Here is a 21,092-nt window from a genome sequence, read left to right on the forward strand (position 1 = left end):
GAAAAAGGATACTAAAAATTATAAATATATAAGAGTAAAAACTGAAGAAACCATGATTGCACTAAAAAATGACTTGATACAGGACTGGAATGTAGTTTATAAAGAAAAAAAATGTTGATAAAGCATATGAGGAATTTGTAATAATATTCAATCAACTATATAATAAAAATTGTCCTATCAAGAAATACAGTAATATACATAAATATACAAATAGTCCGTGGGTCACCAAGGGGCTACAAAATGCCTGCAAAAAGAAAAATATATTATACAGACAATTCTTAAAGCATCGAACTATAGAGGCAGAGGAAAAATATAAAAAATATAAAAATAAATTAACTAATATTATGAGGATATGTAAGAACAATATTAAAGGTATATGGACTGTACTAAATGGTATTGTGAGAAATGGATCCAAAACTACAAATTACCCGGAGTACTACACTGAAAATGATAAGATCATAAATATATGGAGGATGTGGTGAATGGTTTTAACCAATTCTTTGTAAATGTGGGACCAGATTTAGCGGCAAAAATAAAGGAACCCGAGACAACACAATGTGGGGAAATAGAAGATATGGGGGACAGAAATCCAAGTACAATTTTTCTAACTGCAACGGATGAGGAAGAAATTATCCAAATAATGTAAAAACAAAACCTCTGCAGACTGGAATGATATAGACATGTTAACAATAAAGACAGTTATCGAGGGAATTGTGAAACCACTCACCCACATCTGCAATTTATCTTTTCAATCAGGTACATTTCCAGACAAAATGAAAATTGCAAAAGTGATACCATTGTTTAAAACGGGAGATAGACACCATTTCACAAACTACAGGCCTGTTTCTTTACTCCCCCAATTCTCCAAAATACTCAAACTTTTTTCAGATAGACTGGACAAATTCATTGAAAAACACAACCTCCTTACAGACAGTCAATATGGATTCAGAACGGACAAATCAACATCGATGGCACTAATAGAGGAAATCACAATGTATAGACAATAAAAAAAATAGCAGTTGGAGTATTTATGGACCTAAAAAAAAGCATTTGATACCATTGATCATAGTATATTATGAAGTAAACTAGAAAAGTGTGGTGTTAGGGGAGTTGGGTGGAGCTGGCTGTCAAGCTATCTAAGAAACAGGCAACAGTTTGTGCAGATAGGTGACCATGAATCTGATTTCATGAACATTACATGCGGGGTACCACAGGGGTCAATATTAGGTCCGAAATTATTCATAATATACATCAATGACACGTGTAGAATTTCGCAAGTACTGAAATTTGTTTTGTTTGCAGATGACACCAATATTTTTTGTTCTGGTGAGAATTTGCAGCAGACTTTAGAGACAATCACAACTGAAATAAATAAACTAAAACTATGGTTTGACAAAAATAAATTCATTAAATCTAAGCAAAACAAATGTTTGGGGGAGACAAAATAGATTGTAATGTAGAATTGATAATAGACAATACTAAGATAGAAATGGTACAGGAAATTAAATTTCTTGGTGTGATTTTGGATCATAAAGTCTGCTGGAAACCTCGTAGGATACGTACGAGCAAAACTGGCAAAGTGCTCGGCAATTCTGTGGAAAACAAAACATATTATTGATTGCAAATCTTTGCGTACTCTATATTACTCATTATTTTTTGCCATATCTGACTTACTGTGTCGAAGTCTGGGGAAACACCTACAAAACCACTCCGCAGCCGATACGTACAATACAGAAAAGAGCAATAAGGACAATAAACAAAACAGGATACAGAAATCACACAAACTCACTATTCATAAAATCACACATGTTGAAATTTATAGATCTGGTCAAATTCAGAACAGCACAAATAATGTACAAAGTGAGAAATAATCTATTGCCATAAAATATACAAGGAATGTTTAGTGAGAGAGAGGGGGGATATAATCTAAGGGGAGACCTAAATTTTAAAAAACCAAAGGTTAGAACAAATATGAAAAACATGTGCGTATCGAGCTGTGGGGTGACTTTATGGAACAGACTGGAGACAGAAATAAAACAAAGTGCAAATATAAATCTGTTTAAAAAAAGGTAAAAAAATATTTTTAAACAAGTATATAGAAGAGGAAGCATGTTAACGGAGGATGATGAGGGATAAATAGAATAGGGTTGATTTGTTATATTAGAACTAACTTAGTATATGGTATATATTTATTTATGGGGATAGTTTATATCTTCATATTTACAGGGATAGGTATGTAGTAGATATTTATTTTTGTAATTATATTTTTATATAGATATTTATGAAGTGTGTATATATTGTATATAGTTATATATATTTTTGTAATTATATATTTATATAGATTTTTGTGAAGTGTGTATATATGGAATGTAGTGTATATTTTTGTAATTAAATATTTATATAGATATTTATGAAGTGTATATATATGGTATGTAGTATATATTTATTTTTGTAATTATATATTTATATAGATATTCATGAAGTGTATATGTGGTATATATTTTTATAGGTGTATTAATGTAGTTTGGATTTCAGGGTAGTTAAAAAGGGGTGGGAAATTAAAAAAGTATTGTACTTCTTCCCACTCCTTTTTCGAACAATGTGCGGTGTATTGTAATGTCGCTCTTTATGTACTTTATTTATTATTATTATTTTTTGTCACTTTCTCGTTTTCTTTCTTTTGTATGTACAAATAGTTACATACATTTTTTTATACATGTTCGAAATAAAAAATAAATTCATTCAATTCATTCAAATTCAAATAAAAGATCAAAAAGCCTAATTGTTGTGGTGCTAGTTAATAATGTATGCTCGTTCCAACTTGCCCGAATGCGTGTTTCATTTGATCATGATTTGTTGCCCCCACCCCCCAAAAAATCCATTTTAATTCCAGCTTGTAATGTGACAAAACAGGACAAACACCAAGGAGGATGACTACTTTTGCTAGACTGTGTGGTTTTTTTTTGTGTGTGTGTATATATATATATATATATATATATATATATATATATATATATATATATATATACACACACACACAGTGGTGCTTGAAAGTTAGTGAACCCTTTAGAATTTTCTATATTTCTGCATAAAATATGACCTAAAACATCATCAGATGTTCACACAAGTCCTAAAAGTAGATAAAGAGAACGCAGTTAAACAAATGAGACAAAAATATTATACTTGGTCATTTATTTATTGAGGAAAATGACCCAATATTACATAACTGTGAGTGGCAAAAGTATATGAACCTTTGCTTTCAGTCTCTGGTGTGACCCCCTTGTGCAGCAATAACTGCAACTAAATGTTTCTGGTAACTGTTGATCAGTCCTGCACACCGGCTTGGAGGAATTTTAGCCCATTCCTCTGTACAGAACAGCTTCAACTCTGGAATGTTGGTGGGGTTTCTTCACATGAACTGCTTGCTTCAGGTCCTTCCACAACATTTCCATTGGATTAAGGTCAGGACTTTGACTTGGCCATTCCAAAACATTAACTTTATTCTTCTTTAACCATTCTTTGGTAGAACGACTTGTGTGCTGAGGGTTACATGGTCTTGCTGCATGACCCACCTTCTCTTGAGATTCGGTTCATGGACAGATGTCCTGATATTTTCCTTTAGAATTTGCTGGTATAATTCAGAATACATTGTTCCATCAATGATGGCAAGCTGTCCTGGCCCAGATGCAGCAAAACAGGCCCAAACCATGATACTACCACCACCATGTTTCACAGATGGGATAAGGTTCTTATGCTGGAATGCAGTGTTTTCCTTTCTCCAAACATAGTGCTTCTCATTTAAGCCAAAAAGTTCTATTTTGGTCTCATTCATCCACAAAACATTTCTTCAATAGCCTTCTGGCTTGTCCACATGATCTTTAGCAAACTGCAGACGAGCAGCAATGTTCTTTTTGGAGAGCAGTGGCTTTCTCCTTGCAACCCTGCCATGCACACCATTGTTGTTCAGTGTTCTACTGATGGTGGACTCATGAACATTAACATTAGACAATGTGAGAGAGGCCTTCAGTTGCTTAGAAGTTACCCTGGGGTCCTTTGTGACCTCGCTGACTATTACACGCGTTGCTCTTGGAGTGATCTTTGTTGGTCGACCACTCCTGGGGAGGGTAACAATGGTCTTGAATTTCCTCCATTTGTACACAATCTGTCTGACTGTGGATTGGTGGAGTCCAAACTCTTTAGAGGTTGTTTTGTAACCTTTTCCAGCTTGATGAGCATCATCAACGCTTTTTCTGAGGTCCTCAGAAATCTCCTTTGTTCGTGCCATGATACACTTCCACAAACGTGTTGTGAAGATCAGACTTTGATAGATCTATGTTCTTTAAATAAAACAGGGTGCCCACTCACACCTGATTGTCATCCCATTGATTGAAAACACCTGACTCTAATTTCACCTTCAAATTAACTGCTAATCCTAGAGGTTCACATACTTTTGCCACTCGCAGATATGTAATATTGGCTCATTTTCCTCAATAAATAAATGACCAAGTATAATATTTTTGTCTCATTTGTTTAACTGGGTTCTCTTTATCTACTTTTAGGACTTGTGTGAAAATCTGATGATGTTTTAGGTCATATTTATGCGGAAATATAGAAAATTCTAAAGGGTTAACAATCTTTCAAGCACCAGTGTGTGTGTGTGTGTGTGTGTGTGTGTGTGTGTATATATATATATATATATATATATATATATATATATATATATATATATATATATATATTATATTATGTGTATATATATATATATATTATGTATGTATATATATATATATGTGTGTATGTGTATGAAATCGCAGCAAAGTATGGAATAAAAGTATTTGATGTCAGAACATATCTTGAGTTTTCAAGAACTGTTATAGTATTTTTCACAAATTGCTGCGGTCACTTCACTGGTTTGTTTATATTCTAAGCGGAAATGATTTTATCAAATTTGCAAAAAATAAAAATGCTCTGTATCTCAGTGAATGTGGAGATAATAAACAGTTTTTCTGCTCAATCTCGTTCTACATGGCTTAGAGCCAACTTGGTGGTGCGTACCTCGTCGGCTGTCAGCTCATGGAGGACTCGATTTTGTGGAATAACTGTTAAATATGTCACTCAGATCCACAAAGTATTTTGTATGAAAAATGTTTTTCAACACGAGAAGATAAACTTCATCACTTCAAGCCACCATGTGTTTTTTATTCTATCAGCACATTCACAAACAAAAAATACCCAAATGTTTCAAAATAATTCATTAGTTTCCTTACAAATGACATGTCGAGATATTATATGGACACGAGAGTTTTCCTGGGAAATACACCACTCGTATTTTTCATACGTGCTACATCCAGGACATGGAGACCCAAAACCATGACAAATCTCTGTATGTCACTGATGTGATTCCAGGGCATGCACAGTTTAGAGTGCTCCATTTATTTTCACTTTAAGTTGTTTTTCCAGAACAAACAGTCCTCACTGCTTGCGTCTCCCCAACCAATATTTCTTCCCAATTTGTTCTTATGTCCATACAAATTCACAAAATATATCTGTGAAAAAGTGGAATTTGAGGTTCTAGCACACTTTGGCAGTGATTGCTCCAGGTAGTGTAAAAGGGGCAGAGATTCTGAGACTGAAAGTTGCATTAAGCCTGTATTTAGGTTCCTCTATAAGCCAATTTTTTTTTTCAGAGAAATACATTTGGCCTTTTTAAAACTACTGTTTTAATGTGCTTATACTCCCTTTAGTGTAATTGAGTTCAGTTCTCTTTTGGAAACTGAGGCAGCTCAAACTATTAAATGTTAAATCCAGGCATTTCTTTGCCATCACAACTTACTTCCTTCATTAAAAGTATAAAAGTCTTAAAAACCTGATGATATATTCATAGAATGGATATATCCTGCTCTCAGTATTTTATGCTCCAGTTAAGTAATACGCCTGTTTCATGCATCCATTATAAATTATTTTATCAAGTGTTTCGTGGATGAGGGCTTTTTACACTTGCCTTAAACGTCCTTTGGGTAGGTCGGAATACTTGGAGTTGCTTCATCTTGATCACAAGATAGGTATGTCAAAGATTCACGTTGAACTTTAGGTTTTGGGGTTTTTTTTTTCTTAAATTCTCTTTCTGGAATACTACCCATAATTTCTGCAACACGATGGAACAAACTTAGTTATTGTTTTTGATACCAAGAACTTTTATGTTATTCTGCCACATGGTAAATGCAACACCAGTACAGGAATGAAGTTCATGTATCAGCAATGCTTAACACCACCTTCTAAGTATGTATTTGTGCCACATCTTTGCTTGGATTTTCAGTGTTATTTGTTGGCCAGAGCATATTGAATGAGATGTTTCTGGCCCTTTGTCCTGAGGGTACCGAAGTACCATTGTTATTTAAACCCAGGGTAGCAATATTTCTAACAGGAAGAGAATCCTTTTCAGAAGGATTTTTCCTGTATTGTTAAAGAATGACTCTGATCTTTGGAGTAGTGTTTAACATCCGTAGTTAAAATGGCAAACTATGTTTAGAAGTTCAGCACTTTGTGTACCTGACTTTTGTACTCATTGTACATCACTGTGGATAAGAGCGCCTGCTAAACGCTATGTAATGTAATGAAAGGGAGGGAGGGGCTAGTGAGGGACAGAACTGTTTATTGGAGCTATAACATGAGCAAGAACAGGAACTAACTTGAATTTTAGATGCTCCACAGCATTCAATCTAACAAAAAATCATGAAAATGCATGTTTTGCGCATTAATAAATTAAACATGATAATTGTAATATCACTGTGGTATAAGCAGAATAACACTCCAGACTATGCCGTTATACAAAAATAATGCACATCACAAAAATTGTAATTTGTAAGCTAATTTGTAGATTTGCCTTTTGGGGGTAATAATAGAGAGAACCTGTCAAGTGTGCCAGTTTGAATAGATTTAACTTGGAGTTTTGCCAGAATTTCTGAACCATGTTTGCTATCTTTTCAGGTCAACGGTTCCGTTACACATACTATGATGAAAATCAGGGAGAAATCTATAGATCCATTGAACATCTGGACAAGATGGTAAACCTATTTATTTGTGGTTTTCCACATTGCATTAAGTCATTCTTTTGGAGTTTACACACAGGTAATAAAAGTTTGGACAGTTTCTATTATAAACTCATGATGTTTAAGCAAAGAAAGTGTGAAGATCCATGGGTTTATTTTTGGGAAATTAAAATGCATAGCTAACTATTTTGTATTGGGTTTTTGAAATTGTTTTGGAGCCTGTAACAAAGTGTTGTATTGACATTTATATTCCCTTTAGGGTATGGGAATTATAGAACAGCTGGACCCTGTCTCCTTCAGTAACTACTTGAGGAAATATCACAATACTATTTGTGGTCGCCACCCCATTGGAGTTCTACTAAATGCAAGTTACTTTTCCTTTTTTACAAAATGTCGTCATATATGAAACAGTTTTGCAGCTGATTGAGTGTAGGTCTTCATTAATGCAAATCTAGAGGGGTATGTGCGTATGTATATATGTGTAATATATACACACGTGTGTGTGTGTGTGTGTGTGTATATATAATGTATGTGTACAGTGCTCAGCGTAAATGAGTACACCCCTTTTGAAAAGTAACATTTTAAACAATATCTCAATGAACACAAACAATTTTCAAAATGTTGACAAGACAAAGTTTAATATAACATCTGTTTAACTTATAACGTGAAAGTAAGGTTAATAATATAACTTAGATTACACATTTTTCAGTTTTACTCAAATTAGGGTGGTGCAAAAATGAGTACACCCCACTGAAAGTCTCTGGAGCAAAGCTAAATTGTAGACTACAAATGTCTAATTTCACAAGAATACAATCACAGGTGAGTCTAATTAGTCATTACACAGGTGTCCAGCAGACAGTTGACTATAAAAGGGTGTTACTTAATGAAAACCCCTCCCCATTTCATGCTGTCAGCAATGGCACCACATGGAAGAGAAATGACACAAGACCTGAGAAAGAAAATAATTTCTTTACACCACAAAGGTGAAGGCTACAAGATCAGCAAAGCTTTACTTATCAGTCGGAATACTGTAGCAAAAGTAGTACAAAAAATTAAGAAAGATGGAACTGCAACCATCTCACAGAGACGTCCAGGTCGTCCACGGAAGTTAACACCTCGACAGGAGCGTCTTCTGATGAGAAGGGTTGAAGAAAATCGGCATGCAAGTTCACTGCGGTTATCTAAAGAAGTAGAAAGCCAAACTGGGGTGACTATTTCCCGTGACACAATATGGCGTACACTGCAGAGGAATGGCATGCATGGATGCCGTCCACGAAAGAAGCCTCTCCTAAAGCCCAGGCACAAAAAAGCCCGCCTAGAGTTTGCCAGGGCCCATGCTGACAAAGATGAAGACTACTGGGACTCTATACTCTGGAGTGATGAGACCAAAATAAATGTTTTTGGAACTGATGGCTTCAAAACTGTTTGGCATCGCAAAGGTGAGGAATACAAAGAAAAATGCATGGTGCCTACAGTGAAACATGCTGGCGGCAGTGTCCTTATGTGGGGCTGCATGAGTGCTGCTGGTGTCGGGGAGCTGCATTTCATTGATGGCATCATGAATTCACAGATGTATTGCTCTATACTGAAAGAGAAGATGCTACTGTCACTCCGTGCCCTTGGCCGTCCTGCACTTTTCCAACATGACTAAACACACATCTAAGGCCACTGTTGGATTTCTGAAGAAGAACAGGGTGAAAGTGATTCAGTGGCCAAGTGTGTCTCCTGATCTGAACCCAATCGAACACCTATGGGGAATTCTGAAGAGACAAGTTGAGCATCACTCTCCATCCAGCATCCAGTCACTAAAAGAGGTCATTGTTGAAGAATCGAAAAAGATTGATGTTGCAAAATGTCGCCAACTTGTTAATTCCATGCCGAGAAGGCTGTCATTAAAAATCATGGAGGCCATACAAAGTACTAGATGTAGTAGTTTTTGTTGTGGGGTGTACTCATTTTTGCACCACCCTAATTTGAGTAAAACTGAAAAATGTGTAATCTAAGTTATTATTAACCTTACTTTCACATTATAAGTTAAACAGATGTTATATTAAACTTTGTCTCATCAACATTTTGGAAATTTTGTGTTCATTGAGATATTGTTTAAAATTTTATTTTTCAAAGGGGGTGTACTCATTTACGCTGAGGTGTGTGTGTGTGTGTGTGTGTATGTGTGTGTATATATATATATATATATATATATATATATATATATATATATATATATATACGCAAGTTAATCAAAACAATTCATTGATATCTTCATTAGTGAGGATATTGAAAAATGTTCCTCAGTGTCCTGGATGTAGTTTGTATGAAAAATGAGTGGCGTATGTCCCAGTAAAGCACGCGTGTCTGTGTATGTATGCATGTATTTATTTATTTAGAAAAAGACTATAGATTTTGGATGTTGTGTAAAATGTAAATAAAAACAATGTGGTGGTTTGCAACTCATGTAAACCCTATATTTCATTGGAAATGATACAAAAACAACATATCAAATGTTGAAACTGAGATCTTTAAGTATGCTCATTTTGAATTTAGTGCCAGCAAGAGTGGCTTGCTTATCAGGGATAAATTTAATCGAGGTATTAGTTCATATGTTTAAAGTCTTTATTTTTCTGTGAAGCTGCTTTGCTACAGTGTCTGTTAAAAGCACTATACAAGTCAACTGACTTGACTAACTTTTCAAGAAAGTTGGCATGGGGCAACAAAAGACTGGAAAAACTGTGTAATGTTAAAATAATAATAATAATAGTTGTCTCTTTGTCTATAATAAGACTGTTGTTGTTAATAATATTAGGTCATTTGGTAACAGGTCAGTAAAATGATTGGGTATGAGAAGAGCGTCCCAGAGAGGCTGAATCTGACAGAAGTAAAGATGGGGAGGGGTTCACCACTCTCTGAAAGAGTACAGAGCCATGCAGTTGTAATGAATGTAATACAGGCAAAAAGTGCAACAGTTTTTAAGAATAATATTCCTCAATGTAAAATTGCAGAGAATTCAGGGATCACATTATTTATGGCACCTATCATTAAAAGATTCAGAAAATCGGGAGAAATTTCTGTATACACATTTGTGTGTAGAAATGATCTGGCCTTCAGGTGACAGTACATTAAAAATGGACACAATTCTGTCATGGAAATAGTTGCATGGGCTCAGGAATGTTTCCAAAAACCATTGCCTGTGAACAAAATTCATCAATGCATCCACACATGCAAGTTAAGACCATATAGAAACAATATCCAGAAACACCGCTGTCTTCTCTGGGCCCAAGCTCATTTATGATGGACTGAGGAGAAGTGGAAAACTGTCCTGTAGTCTGACAATTGAAATTTTAAATTCTTTTTGGACATGCTGCATCCTCTGGGCTAAAGAGGCAAGGGACCATCCAGCTTATCAGTGCACAGTTCAAAAGCCAGCATCTGTGATAGTATGGGGTGCATTTAGTGCACATGGCATGGGTAACTTGCACATCTGGGAACGCACCATTAATGCTGAATAATGTATACAGGTTTTGGAGCAACATGCTATCCAGACTACATCTTTTTTCAGGGAAGACCTTGCCATTATTTCAGCAAGCCTGCCAAACCACATTCAGGGATGAGAGTTTTCTGCTTTTCGGCGGATTTCCGCTTTTTCTGAGCAAAAATCGATATGCCAAATCCGTTGAGATTTTTTTTTCATTGAGGGGGGTTGGGGTATGTTCCTTCGTGATACTCAAGCGTATGATGATGTTACATGTTTACATTTTTGCCATCTTTAGTCTCGCTAAGTCTCGCGGTAGAATACGTGTTATCTACAATGTAATTGGCCAAAACATCGCTGGCGAGAGCATGATAGCCAATCATAACAGTTCTTACAAGAGTGTGGGAGAGAACAAAAGCCAATCATAACAGTTCTTACAAAAGTACCCGCATCTGTTCTATTTTATTGAAACTTGCACATGTTCATCGTCGCTGCGCTTCAAAAATATGTTTCTCTTTCGTATCGGCTTTTTTGCTCAAAATGCCGAATACAATTGACAAGCGAGACGAAGCGAAGGTACGTGAAATCAATGCTGGTTTAAAAAAAACAGAGAGGACTGACAAGCTCTTGTCTTTGGCCAAAAGGCTGAAGAAGTCGTCGAAATGATTAAATGAAAATGAGAAGTGACTGTGAACTATAAATAATTGTATAAAGTGTACATAGACATTATCCCATAAACTTAGCATTCGTTTGATTTAATACATTGAACATGTATATGATAGATAGTCAGTAAATCTGAATTAATGCTGACAGTTTTGAAAACTTAAATATTTCAAAAGACTTTGAAATCATATGCAACTAATGAGGACATAGGGTGACTGACCTTTTCTCCCTAAGAAATTTTATTTAATATATGAACATTTTGATAATTAATAAAACTTACGTTTAATGTGAATTTAGTTTGTCATTTTTGTTGATCATAAATTATAACCATACCCTTGAATGTAGAATGTGATTTTATTTTGAATTCAAACAATACTCCTATTGATTTTAAACATATTTTCATGTAAATATATAAAAAAGACAACAGATTTTTTATCTACTACAGCTCAGATTGCAGGCCAAGTGGTTTGTAAGGCCTTATTTTTCAAAATTTTCCTGGGGGGTGGTATCCCTCCCAGACCCCCGGCTTCGGGCGCCATCTTGTTTTCTGCTTTTTTTTGGTGACCACCCACTCTCATCCCTGCACATTCTGCATGTATTACAACTGCATGGCCCTGTAGTAAAAGGGTACAGGTGCTCAACTGACCTGTCTGCAGTCCAGACCTGGCTCCCACTGAAAACATTTGACATTTTATGAAGCATAAGCTATGACAAAAGAGACCTCGAACTGTTGAGCAACTAAAATTGTATATCAGGCAAGAATGGGACAACATTGCGCTTTCATATCTACAGCAATTGGTCTCCTCAGCCCATGTTTACATTAGACCGTATCAGCGGATCATCAGATTAACGTTTTTAAAACGATTAGTGTGCACACAGCAACGCCAATACACGGATACGCTCGGCTCCGCAGGCATCCTGCGCTCCAAATCACTCCGCCCTGAACAGCGAGTGCCCTCTGGAGGGTGCGCACTCCGGCCTTGCGCAGCTCACAGAGCGCGCGAGTGAAGTGCACAAGCTGTGATTCGGGACTGAGCCGCTGTGTGTGTGATCCCAGCGCACATCACTTACCACTTGCAAGTGGAAGGATGGCAAGCCTAAAGACAATCATAACTACACAATGGGCAGTATTTGCATCAGTATTTGCAGTATTTTCATACTTTTATACTCTTTAATGAAAGGTGATACAAGGCGGAAGTCCGCGCCGTTTTTCAGCAGTCGCGTCACATGACCAATGCCAGCGAATCAGGAAGGTGGATGTCACAGTGACGTTGTCCAATGAGACGCCAGCTAGAGCTCAGCACAGCGTATCCGCGTATTATCAATGTTTACACAGCACCGGAGCTGACACGATCTGGATTGAATACGTGGACGCTGGCGGATTCTCGTTTCCCGGCGTTTCCAGACGGTTTAATGTAAACGGACAGTGCATCCGCGAAGAAAACGAGACAGATACGGTCTAATGTAAACGTAGCCTCAGTTCCCAAACATTTACAGTGTGGTGTTAAAAGCAGATGAGATGCAACACAGTGGTAAACATACCCCTGTCCACACTTCTTTGAAACATGTTGCTGGCATCAAATGCAAAATGAGCATACATTTAAAAAAAAAAAATTCTCAGTTTCAAAATCTGATATGTTGTCTTCACTATTTTCAATGAAATTTAGGGATTCCATTAGCCTGGCAAGCCAGAGTAAATGTGAATATTTAGTCTGGCCTCGATCCGTAGACATTTCTGAAGGGTGTGGGAGGAACAAACCGCTGTCTTTCAAACTGTCTCTGTGCGTATAGGCCAACGCTCTGACCAATCAGCGCAACAGTGACTGTGACGTAGTCAGAGTGATAGAAAGCGGTGGGGGAGGCCTTGAAATAAATAATTTTTCAAAATGCGTATTAATTAATAAACAGGTTCTAGATATTAAGAAGTTTGGAGATAATGACCACAAGTTTGGAGTCTGTACCACATACTTAACATACACTCTTATTTTTTTCAAGTGTTTTTCAAGGGTTTGCTTAAACTGTTTTTGAGAGTTTTTATTTTTATTTAGTGGTGTTTGGTGAAATAATTTCCCTTAAATTTAAAATAATGGGAAAATAAGAAACAATCAAAAAGTAATGTTTCAAAGGTGTTTATTAATTCTTCGTACTGCACAAACTAGCCCCATCCTTTTGGCTATGAGCGGAGCCAGCTGGTAGATCAGACTTTTGCCATAGCCGGTCGGCAAAACAGCGAAAACGTCCTTCTTGAAAAGGAATGAGCGGAGAGCCTCTTCCTGCTCATGTTTCAACGAAAACTCCAAGTCTAATTCTTCTAAAACTGATTCCAGAGCGGAGTCAAACGCGCGCTGTTCACTAGCCGTAGCCATCTTTCCTGCTGTGCTTTCTCCAGCGTCGCGCAGCTTTGTTGTCACTCCTGCAAAAGCCCGCCCAAAGAATCCAAACAAAAACCTTGTGTTGTGATTGGCGGGCACGATTTGATACCTGGGGTGTTTTGTTGATGTGGTGCGAGGCTAGACCCACTCGTAGGCAAAAATATTTTTGGCCGCTAGGCGGGTGGGTCTAGTTTACTAGGCTAGGATTCCATGATTTTGCAAATCACTGCATTCTGTGTTTTATTTGTTTTACACAGCATCAGTTCTTTCGGAATAGGGGTTGTCTAATGGCAATATAATCTCCAGATTAATCATTACACTTAATATTTAAGCATGTATTATTTTGAATGTAGTCCTGTCCTCATAAACAGCTGCAAAGCTGCTTCATACATTGTGACTGATTTAATGTTCACATCAAACATCAGGAGGTCAGACCAATAAATTAACAGATAAAACGGAACAAATATAATTTAGTCATGGACACCCTGTGCTCCTGCATTGCATAAGCATGTCCGTTTTCATAAAACTGCTCCTGCGTTCATTCTGATTCTTTGACTAAACTCACAATGGTGGCATCTTTCAGTCAGTCTCTGCAAGAACTACTGAAGATGTACGTCACTGACCATCAAATGTGTAAGGAAACTTGCACATCTCCTTCTAGGAAGCTGGAGAAAGGCTTCAAACTGGATGCATTTCATCCATAAACAAATATGAAAAGGCAAAACTAATGTAAATGCTTGATATAAATATAGTAATTATAGTAAGAGTAACCTGAAAAAGTTGCTCTCACTGTACTGCCGAATGTAAACAATTTTGCTAGAAAATTGTGTTAAAACCCAGTTGCTGCCCATGGTTTGGTATTATAGGAGACTACATTTTTGACCAACACTTGATTTTTTTTTTTTTGTGGAATATTGAAGGCTCTGGTAGGTTTTAAAAAATGGTCTCAAAAGCTAAATCAGTGCCTTTAAAATTGAACTCCATGTCTTCCTTTTTATGTTTATTCATTTAGCAGATCCAAAAATAGCATGTGATGAAACCAGTAAATTCCATTCCCGTGTAGTTGAGCAATAGCAGTGGCACCATGTAGCAGTCCTGTGATTGAAACTCGCATTTGTCTGGTCACTTATTTTATTTTGTGTACACACGCACAGTGTGTGGTTTAAAAAAAAAAAGTGTGGTGGCGTCGTGGCTCAGGTGGATAAGGCTCCATACCATACACTACCGTTCAAAAGTTTGGGGTCACTTTGAAATGTCCTTATTTTTGAAAGAAAAGCACTGTTCTTTTCAATGAAGATCACTTTAAACTAATCAGAAATCCACTCTATACATTGCTAATGTGGTAAATGACTATTCTAGCTGCAAATGTCTGGTTTTTGGTGCAATATCTCCATAGGTGTATAGAGGCCCATTTCCAGCAACTCTCACTCCAGTGTTCTAATGGTACAATGTGTTTGCTCATTGCCTCAGAAGGCTAATGGATGATTAGAAAACCCTTGTACAATCATGTTAGCACAGCTGAAAACAGTTGAGCTCTTTAGAGAAGCTATAAAACTGACCTTCCTTTGAGCAGATTGAGTTTCTGGAGCATCACATTTGTGGGGTCGATTAAATGCTCAAAATGGCCAGAAAAATGTCTTGACTATATTTTCTATTCATTTTACAACTTATGGTGGTAAATAAGTGTGTGACTTTTCATGGAAAACACAAAATTGTCTGGGTGACCCCAAACTTTTGAACGGTGTAGTGTAAATCCGGGGACCTGGGTTCGATTCCGACCTGAGGTCATTTCCCGATCCCTCCCTGTCTCTGTCCTGCTCATTTCCTGTCTCTACACTGTCCTATCCAATAAAGGCGAAAAAAAGCCCAAAAAATCTTTAAAAAAAAAAAGTGTTTCCGTGTACATGTATGCAGGGTTTCCCCTCAAGCATCATCACATAGTGGCCCTGCTACATTTAATTTACTGACCGATACACTTAGTGACACACTGCTACCTGTTAAACTGCTGCCGCGATGCATACAATTTAGGCCTACAGTGCTAGAATCAACGTGCATGTGTTTTGTAGCCTTTGAGCAAGCCCATGGCCCTGAACTTAACCTAATTTCACAGCTGATATCCGAGAGGGGTATCCCACGCTGATTGGCTGCGTGTGTGTGGTATCCCGCGTTAATTGGACGAATGATGCGCGATGAATATTCATCGGTAACTTGTGTAAAAATGGCAGAGCCTTCAAACCATGTACAAGTGAGCAAAACACCGACCGGTTGCAGCTTAATTATGGAATTTTTCATAAAGAAAACTGCAGAAAACAACTCTGCAACAGTGGCTGACCACAGTTGTGAGACCATGATGGCCAGTTCGCTGCATGTTGCTGACTGAATTTTGCCAAATGCCAGTTAATCTGATTATTATCCTCCCCCCATTTTATCATGGTTTATTGTTCTCTTCAGTCTTCAATATTAGGTATTTAGTCATCTGCACTTTTGCCAAAATTTAATGATCAGTATTTTGATCAACTCGTGCCATGTTGTATCACCATTCACTTTGTTTGATGTGAAATAAACTGCAGTTTCCTTTGGAACAGTACACTGCTTGTGAGATGCAAGTGGGTATTGTTTTGACTTTTTTTTTTTTTTTTTCCTGTTTTTAGGGTGGGGATTCAGTAAAATTATAAGTAAAATATAGCTTTTTCCCCAACACGCTGAACTGGTAAAAATCAGCTCTCGATGTCACCAGAAGCCATGAAATTAACCCTTATATTTCAAAATTTTGTGGGGGAGCATGCCCTTGGACCCCACTAGCACAGGCGGTGTGCTCTTTGTACCTCATGATGTCACCGCAGGCTGGAACTCCAGTTATGATATGCTTGAGAGGTACCTTGAACAACAAGCAGCTGCGTACTCAGAACTGACAGAAAAGACCCTCAAGAAGAAAAGTTATCAGTGGTTTGCAGCAATATTCTATTTTTATTCTATTTTATTTTTAGTATGTTTCATTTAAAATGTTATTCAAGTTTATAAACTCTTGGTGTTTACAAAAGTTCATTATAAAACAACCTGCAATTTTGTGCATTTTTTTTTCCTCGTACTGTACCAAAATTGAACCGAACCTTGACTTCAAAACGTACCGAACCATGATTTTTTTTTTGTGTGTGTACCGTTACACCCCTAATATATATGTGTATTTAAAAAAAAAAAACAAGACTCTCAGGCTATCATGGGCATAGGCTCGTTGAAACTGGACACTTGAAGATTGGGGGGGAATCACTATCTTTTTTTTTTTTTTTTCTCTCAGTCTTCACCTGTCCACCTTGGCTGAGTCTGTGCCCTTGATGACCTCAGTTTCTTGGTCTTTGCTGACAAGAGTGGAATCTGATGATGTTCTGCTGTTGTCACCCTTCAAGTTTAGATGTTTTGTGCATGTTGAATGGCTTTTCTGCTCACCATGGTTATAAAGAATGATTATTTGCGTTACTAGAGCCTTCCTGGCAGCTCGAACCAATCTGGCCATGTTCCTCTGATGTCTGTAATCAACAAGGTGTTTGCACCCACAGAACGGTCACTCACGCAGTGTTTTTGTGCCATGTTTTTTGTTTTTCACACCCTTCAAATGCTGATGCTGTTGTCTGTGAAAATATCAGAAGCTCAGCAGTTTCTGAAATACTCAAACCAGCCTATCTGGCGCAACCATGCTGCTGTTCAAGTCAGAGAGATCACACTTTCCCTCTTTCTGATGTTTGATGAGAACATTACCTGAAGCTTTTGACCTGTATCTGCATGATTTTATGCCTTTTGTGGTTTCTTTTTTATGAATTGACACTTCATGTCTTTTTAAAGTAATGATGGATTGTCGTTTCCCTTTACTTAAGTTGAGCGGTTCTTGACATATGGATTATTACAGTTGTTGAATAGGGCTATTTACTGTATTTTTATTATTTACTGTTTGATCTCAAACACATTAAGAAGGCAAGAAATTCCACTAGTTAACTTTTGACAAGGCACACCTGTTAACTGAAAAGCATTCCAGGTGACTACTTATGAAGCCGGTTAAGATAATGCCAATCGTGTGCAAAGCTGTTTTCAAGGTAAAACGGTGACTACACTGAAGAACCTAAAATATGAAGCACAGTATTTTTTAAAACACTTTTTTTGTTCAAAACTCAAAATACAGAGAAAGTGATGAATTGGGTGTGTCCAAACATTTGACTGACACTGTATGTTTTTTTAGACGACGTTATCTGACTGAAATAACATGGTTTCTATATTTCATAAAATTGCATTCTAAAAGCTTATTCTCTTGTGTTTTCTCTAGGCTGTGGCAGAGCTGAAAAAGAATGGTCTAGATATGAACTTTTCTTTCCTCAATTATGCTCAGTCCAGCCAGTGCCGAAACTGGTCAGACAGCTCAGTGAGTTATGCTGCTGGAGCTCTTGTAGTTCATTGAGGTGAATTCACCCAGGAGCAACTTCCATGGCTTCTTTGAAGACCTCAGAAACTTCCCCAACTACTTTAAGCACCCTCACTCTCTCCACCTTCTAACCCCATTTCCTTATTTTCTCCTTGCCTTTTCCAGTGGAAGGACCTTAGATTTGCTGAGATGATCTATAAAGCATTAAATACTAATTAAATATTTTCAACTATTGCATCCCCTCACATTTCTATGTCCTACTCAACTTGGTAAATGCTCTAGTTTGAAGTTCAATTGCAGCCTGTGCTGCTTTGGATGGTTGTCAGTTTTCAGTTTTTCTTGCAAGCTTTCCAGCAGTGGGTTTTGTAGCATGATGGAAAATGCAAGGACTTGTTAATTTCTTCAATATCTGTAAGAACATTTGATTCCAATAAAGTAAACAATATATGCATATTGATATTGCCCTCTTTGCAGATCTGTTAGTGTAACCTACCTAATAAAAAATCATAATGCTGCAGTAATGAAATGGGGGGAATGAAGTGACATACTTCTTGTAGGCGCTGAGAATAGTACTGATGAGTAATGCTGCCATTGTTTATATACCTGTTGTCAGTAAAGGGCTACACAGTATCAAGTCCCCTTTCCCTCTGGATTACTATGTCAAAAGTTTTTATTTTTTACTTCAGTCAATTAAAATGTCTTTTTTCTTATCCTTATACTTTCTTCCCTTTTCTTATTTAAATGAACCTTTTATCTTCAAACAGTTTAAGTCATATATTTAAATTTAATAGCTCCTCAGATGCTCACAACCTAACATTTTTGCTGGTCAAGCAGTAGTGTTTTTAACAGTGTCTTTGAAAGTGAAGTGTCTTCCTATTCCTGAATTAGTTTCACATTTAAAAAAAAAAAAAAAAAGAGGGACACCTAATTTAAATTCATATTCTCTTATTGGTTTGTTAAATTATGTTGGCACGAGTGGACTAGCTCTGATGGCCTTCCTGAGGAAAGTTTACACTGTCGGGCTTAAATATCAGGCTTCACCACCTTTGACACCCATTTCAGCATTCAGAGCAAAGCTGCTTAGCCTCAGTGCATTTGAGAACTAGGACTAATCTACACTGTTATGGGTTGATCACATGGTCTTAATGTGGAACATAAATCACCACTGTCACACGAGCAAGAGTGCTGTTATTCTGAGTAACCGCATGACCGATTCAGCAATAGGTACTCACAGCAGCACAGATATTCAGTACAACAGCATGGCTGAGAGTGAAACTGCTTTTACACAATAGTTCTGCAAAGAAATTGAGTACCTGACTCTAACAGTCCCTGCCGTGAGGTGGAGCACTGAAGCACTGTGAATTCCAAATACTTTATTTTTGCTTTTCAGCTTAATTGCACACATGCGCGCACACGCATGCACACAAGATGGTGTGCTGGGAAGCCTCCTTCTTCTGCTTCTTCCCACCTCGGCTGTCACCGCAAGAGACATACACACATGGTTAATACAACACAGGTGTGATCACTTGCCCTCCATTCACAAACTGGTGCTCGACCACACCCCTGTTGCCGCATAGCCCTGTCGCCCGACTCGACGAAACAGGTAATCAGCCGTCACCATCTGTGCCCCTGGCCAGTGGACCACTTTGAACTTGAAGGGGTGCAAAGCTAGATACCAACAGGTGATCAGTGCATTGGCATCCTTCATGTGGTGGAACCACTGGAGCAGGGCATGATCCAAACAGAAGGTGAAAGAGCGCACCAGCTGGTAGTACCGGAGCAGGAGGACTGCCCATTTGATGGCCAGACACTCCTTCATGGTGCTGAACTTACTGTCTCATACCAAGAGTTTGTGACCTAATGTACAGCACTCGGTGCTCCTCCTCGTCCACCATCTGAGACAAAATGGCCTCCAGCCCTCTATCTGACACATCGTTCTGTAAAATAAAAGGGAAAGAGAAGTCAGGGAGCATAATCGTGGCCCATCACACAGTACTGCCTGGGTGAAAGCCCACTGGCAGGGCTCTGTACACTGGACTGGATCTGGTACACCCTTTTTAGTGAGATCAGACCACCCTTAGTGCTTTCATGTGCCATAGCCAGTCGTTGCTACATATGATGTCTAGGTAGGCCACAGCATACATAGCGTGCAGGCGCAGAATTTTGTCCATGAGCCGCTCGAATGTCACTGGGTACCCGAATGGAAGGGCGACAAACTGGTGTCAACTGAATGGGGTGGAAAAGGCCATTTTTTTCATGGGATGGGGGACTCGAGGAGATCTGTCAATATCCCTTTGTTACATCCAGTGTCAAATAAAAACAAGCAACACCTAACCAATCGAGCAATTAATCAATGAAAGGCATTGGGTATGTGTCAAATTTAGACACAGTGTTGACTTTTTTTTTCTGTAGTCCACACAGCAGGCCTGGAATTTCGTCATTTTAGGGGCAAGGCCAATTGGCCTTTTGTGCTGTCAATTGTTTGAGGGCACGAAGGCCAAAAGCCAGGGTACCAAGGCCATAAAATAAAACAAATGATTTTAAGTTCACGTCTATAATGAATTTAATTTAAGGACTAATGACTCTTCTGAGGAAGATCGGAGTCTCAGTTGAAACTATCAAGCAGGTAAAGAAACAGCTACACTTATGTCTGAAGATAAGAAAATATTGAACACATCTAAACTTATCAATCCATCACTCACTTCAAAAATTGTAAAACTTATTAAACCTATATCCTCCAATAATTTCTGTTCAGTTGACACCAAATATGCAAGAGCATCTTCAGACTGTACTACTACTACGCAGATTTTTGGTTAATCAAAATTGAGCCTGGAGTACATCAAAATGTTTGACTGTAAATGGAACATGTACTAGCATGCAGGCTACTGATTAACCCATAAGAGCCCAGACCGATTTCTCAAATCAAGGAAAATTATTGAGGAAATAAAATGAATTAAATAGACGACAAAGAAAACATTTCTGACCTTTTATTTTTTAAAATGGCACTTTCATGTCTCAAGATCTGAAATATTAAATTGCAAATTTAAGGCACTGAGAACAGGCAAATGGAGCCTGTTCCTTGGTTCTGAGTGGCTATGACCCTAAATGTGATGCCTGTAAGCCAATGCCCA

The 21,092-nt window shown here is 37.7% G+C and overlaps 1 protein-coding gene across 3 annotated transcripts in view; it reads left to right on the forward strand.

Annotated features, from left to right (window-relative positions):
- memo1 (mediator of cell motility 1) overlaps positions 1-18,677 on the forward strand; it is an 88,798-nt gene extending 70,121 nt beyond the window's left edge. For 2 of the 3 annotated variants that reach the window (XM_060916839.1, XM_060916838.1), the window contains exons 7-9: positions 6,988-7,064; positions 7,309-7,413; positions 17,866-18,677. In XM_060916839.1, the coding sequence (XP_060772822.1) occupies positions 6,988-7,064; positions 7,309-7,413; positions 17,866-17,997 (314 nt within the window). In that variant the 3' untranslated portion in view covers positions 17,998-18,677. Of the gene's footprint in view, positions 1-6,987; positions 7,065-7,308; positions 7,414-16,204; positions 16,490-17,865 lie in introns of those variants that run through there. The other variant, XM_060916840.1, reaches the window with a different exon arrangement.
- Positions 18,678-21,092: the final 2,415 nt, after the last annotated feature.

The sequence above is a fragment of the Neoarius graeffei genome, chromosome 3 (genome assembly GCF_027579695.1).
Source record: "Neoarius graeffei isolate fNeoGra1 chromosome 3, fNeoGra1.pri, whole genome shotgun sequence".
Classification (NCBI taxonomy): Eukaryota; Metazoa; Chordata; class Actinopteri; order Siluriformes; family Ariidae; genus Neoarius; species Neoarius graeffei.